The 4,766-nt window shown below is 47.8% G+C and overlaps 1 protein-coding gene across 1 annotated transcript in view; it reads left to right on the plus strand.

The window, feature by feature from the left end:
• lamc1 (laminin, gamma 1) overlaps window positions 1–4,766 on the plus strand; it is a 45,467-nt gene that overhangs the window by 24,363 nt on the left and 16,338 nt on the right. Inside the window, exon 2 of the mRNA XM_007578086.2 lies at window positions 300–604. Coding sequence (XP_007578148.1) covers window positions 300–604 — 305 coding nt within the window. The remainder of the gene's footprint in view (window positions 1–299; window positions 605–4,766) is intronic.

Genomic DNA, 4,766 nt, shown 5'->3' on the forward strand with positions numbered 1-4,766 from the left:
AAATTTGGCCAAAAGTTCTGACCCTCCAGGTTTTGGGCGTCTGGGTTAATTAATCCACATTCAGGCCTGAAAACGTCTCAAACCCGTTTTAGACACTGAAAAACTTTCACTGTAAAACAAAATATCAACTAAAGTTAACCAAGACTTCCAGCATATTTTCCCTGGTGTGTTTTCAGGGTTTGGCTCGTTGGTCATGTTTCCTCCAGCCTCATAACTTCAGCCTGATGTCTGTAAAATCTCTTTGCCTTCCTTTTGTTGGCGCTGCTGTTCACTTCCTGTTGGGTTACGTCTGTGTGCAGGGAAAGCCTTCGACATCACCTACGTTCGGCTGAAGTTCCACACCAGCCGTCCGGAGAGCTTCGCCATCTACAAGCGGAGCAGCGAGGGCGGCCCCTGGGTGCCGTACCAGTACTACAGCGGCTCCTGCGAGAAGACCTACAGGAAGCCGAGCCACGGCTTCATCCGGACCGGCGGCGACGAGCAGGAGGCGCTCTGCACCGACGACTTCAGCGACATCTCGCCGCTCACCGGAGGAAACGTGGCCTTCTCCACGCTGGAGGGCCGACCGAGCGCCTACAACTTCGACAACAGCCCAGTCCTCCAGGTCAGTCGGCTCGTCCCTGAAGGTCCCAGTTCGCGAGAAGGCCTGAAAACATCACATTGTTCATGAGGAATGAGGTGATGTTGGGTTGTGCAAACATGATTTTAGCTTTGCTGTTGGTTCAGAGCTGCAGCTGCAGGAGGAGATGTTACACAAAACCTCAGATGTTACACAAACTTCAGCTTCAAAAGAAAAATCCCCTGAAAACCAGAAAATCCTCGTAAAGCACCACGGGGGTTAAGATGTGGGCAGTTTGATGAAACGCAGGTTTTGATCCTGAAGTTGAGGATCAGAGCTGATCTCCACTTTGATCAGATGAATAAGATCATCTCTGACCTGATAGAAAACAATGAAAGGTTTCCCTTCAGCTCCTCTGTGAGCAGAATATCCTCCAGACGGCTCTGCAGTCAGAACCAGAACCAGGCAGCCGATGAAGCCGTCTGCAGCAGGGATGCTAACCTTAGAGCTCCAGGCGATCTGGGATTATTCACACCTCTGCTGGCAGAAATCATGAAAACCAGTTTCCAGGGAGTTGACATGGCGTAAGCCAGTCTCTGGACCCAGGAGTCATGGTGGGGGTGTCAGTACCTTTGGAAAAGCAGAACCAACCAAGGGTTCTGCTGGGGAAAGGAAAGGAAAGGTTCTGTCCAGGACCAGGTTCTGGTTCTGGACTGGCCGTCCTCCAGGTCGGACCTTCCTGAGTAGAGGATGTTAAAGTCATTACAGTAACTGGGTTCTGATGGACACCTGGTTCTGTTGGACACCTGGTTCTGTTGGACACCTGGTTCTGTTGGACACCTAGTTCTGATGGACACCTGGGTGACGTAACGGTTCCACCAGGTGGACTTTCTGTCTCCAGATCAGCGGAGACAGAAAGGGTTAATCTCAGGCCTCTTTCCAGTCGGCACAGAGTTTCCCTACTGGATTCCCAGACCATCACAACTGGGATCCACTCTAGGAGGGTCCACTCTAGGAGGATCCACTCTGGGAGTGATCCACTCTGGGAGGGATCCACTCTAGGAGGGATCCACTCTGGGAGGATCCACTCTAGGAGGATCCACTCTAGGAGGATCCACTCTGGGAGGGATCCACTCTGGGAGGGATCCACTCTAGGAGGGATCCACTCTAGGAGGGATCCACTCTGGGAGGAACCAGCTCCCCACCTCCTGTCTGAGTCCAAAGGGTCTCAGAGCTGCCAACCGGATCTGAGTGCTGTAGCTCTACGTTCCTGGGTTCGGCTCCCTCTGCCTCTCTGAGGTTGCTGGTTCCAAGCCAGTCAGTGTTTCTCCCAGTTGACTCCCCCAGATTTCCCACCCGAGCGTTTGGCCGTCTCCCCAGCAGCTGGAGCATCTCTGTCGTCCTTCCTCCTCCTCCTCTTCCTCCTGTCTGCTGTTGCCTCATAGCTGGAAAGCAGATTGTTTTCATTCTTCTCTTTCTTACACGATGTTGTGAAATTTTTCCAGCTCCTCTCAGACTCAGAAACGCCTCCAGGAGTTTTTTCCAGTTGCTGCCATGAGGTTTCAGGAACGAAGCAAAAGTCGGTTTGATGCGAATCCATCCGGTTCATCGACGCTCAAAGGGCTTCAGATCATAAAACTAAAACATCGTCAGCAGTTTGGAAACAAACGTAAATAAATGTTTACACCAGAAACATCTGTCGGTCCTGGTTCCTGGTCCGTTTGGTTCCTGGTCCGTTTGGTTCTGAGGAAACCCAACGGAGCAGGATCAACTCTCCGTTTGTGTCGTTGGTTCTGAAAGTCCAGGATGCTTCACTCAGTGCGACCCAGTTTGGAGACTACTGGACCATTTCAGAACCGTGATCCTTTTCTTTCCCAGATGTTCTGTTGTTTTGGGTCAAGGTTCTATTGATGACCCGGTTTGGGTCGGCCTTCTGCTTTTAGGAAACCTTTGGTACAGATGAGTTCACAATTCAGTCAGTGACCAGGAGTTACCAGAACCAGAACCAGTCTGGATCTGGATCTGGATCTGATCCAGATCAGATCCAGATCTGGTCAGGACCGGATCTGGTCTGGATCTGGACCGGATCCGATCCGGATCTGGCTGGCGGCTCCCTGAGATGTTTTGCGTTTGGAATAATCTTTAATCTGGTGGCTCATCAGTAATTTGCGTTCTGATTGGTCGGTCCTCGGACATGTTGGTTTGTCACCAGCAGCTGGATGACTGTTCCCATGGCAACATCTAATTGTGTTGATTGCAGGATTAAACCGGATCTGGATCCGGTCACACCTGTCGCTCCTCATCTGACGTTTGGTTCATTTTTAATCTGCTGCAGCTGAACTGAGGAAATGATGGAAACGTTTTTATGAAGAAACGTTTGAAACGGTCAAACTGATGTTTAGATCAACTTCCAGACTTCCTCCCAGTTTCTGGTTCCAGGGTCTGTGGTTCCGCCCCGGTGGAGGAACTTGGACCGGGTCTGGTCCTGACCTACATGGGTCGGATCCGTCCTGTTGGATTCTGCCTCTGTTTTTCCGTCCTGAAGCTCCTCTCCCTGTAAAAGAACAGATTTAGCTCTGCTGCTCAGCTTCAAACTTCCTTATTTGACCCGTTGGCACGAAGCTATTTATACCAAAGCCGGGACTCTTTCTGGAGGCGTCAGCCGGCCGATGGCGGCTCTGTGACATTCCTGCCGTCTGTCATCTCCAGGTCCGGATTGGGAAATGACCACCAGCTGACCCACCGGGATTCCTGGCTCTTTAACGCGCCAGCGGAGGCAGAGCCGCTGTCACCGGGCGCCGGTTCAGTTCCCAGCAGAATAAAGGCCTGACAGCAGATCAGGACCTGATCATCAGAACAACATTTCTCCGTTTTACAGCCTGGAACCGGGTCCAGCTGGGCTCAGCTTTGGATTTACTGGTTTACAGTTTCACATTTGTTCCTTCAGCTGCAGCGATGCGTTCAGAACGAAGTTTCTCAGACATAAAGACGTTTCTACGGAAGGTCTGCTCCTGCCTCTGGTTTCCACAGCTGAGCTGGAAACGGCTGACAGGCGACGTGAAAACTATAAACGGGTTTCTAATTTTAATAAAACATTAGCAGATCACACAGAGGTTGTCTGAAGGCCACAGTTACTGGTTTTTATAGCAGAGGGTTGATAATCAATCTAAAATGTTCTGCATGAAGCAGTTGGACATTTTTGGCATCTTTATTGTTCCATCAGTTTTATTCATGTTGTTGGACATCTTTAGAAGTCACAGCTGTGCTTTAAATGTTCCCTCGGTGTCTCTGTGTCGTATTTAAACGCCGGCTGGGCCAAACTGGCACAGATGCATGTTTTCAGGATACAAAGGAATTTTAATTCCTTATTGTTTTTCTTCAGCTTAGATTGAAGTTTTAACTTCAATCTAAGCTGAAGAAAAACAATAAAAAACCTTCAATCTAAGATGATTAAGACATTCTGTAAAACTCCAAACTGATTATTATAATGATTTGTGATAATGTTTAATTCACCAGAATAATCTGACAGCATCCCTGTTGGTAGGCTAATGTTAGTGTTAGCATGCTAACAGTGATGTTAGCATCCGTTTGCTAACGGTAAAGTTAGCCTGCAGTAAACGTGAAATACATTTACTGCAGTTTTGATCAGTTAGTTGCTGAATAAATAAATACATCAATAAGTTATAGAAAATATTAATCTGAGGGAAACTGTAGATTAATGTGACCAATCCTTGATTTCTGATTTCTGACTGTTGTGATCAGATTATTATATCGGTTAAAAAAACCATTTTAGTTCAGAAATGTTAATGAAAAGAGTTTTAATCTAAAGTCTATCAGTAAATAACAACAGGAGTGGCTGAACAGTTTCTGATGAAACGTCTGAAGTTTCTGGATCAAAGAAAATAGTTCAAGGCTGACAGAAAAGATGTTTCATGTTCCAGCTTTTCATCCGTTCACTAAAATCATATTCATTCATTCATAAATAGGCGTTAGAGTAATAATAAATGTTATTAGTGATAAATCATGTTGCTGGTTCTGACCCTCCGGCTGCAGCTGGACGGTTTCCAGACGGGAAGTGAGTCCAGAACCTCCCAGCTGTGAACCGATGACGGATCAGTTGATCCTGTAAAACAGACCAGATGCTTCCAGTCACTGCAGATAAAACGGTGATTCAGACAGAAAGCAGTTCTGCTGACCCAGACCTGGT

Source organism: Poecilia formosa, unplaced genomic scaffold (genome assembly GCF_000485575.1).
Source record: "Poecilia formosa unplaced genomic scaffold, Poecilia_formosa-5.1.2 Scaffold466, whole genome shotgun sequence".
Taxonomy (NCBI): domain Eukaryota; kingdom Metazoa; phylum Chordata; class Actinopteri; order Cyprinodontiformes; family Poeciliidae; genus Poecilia; species Poecilia formosa.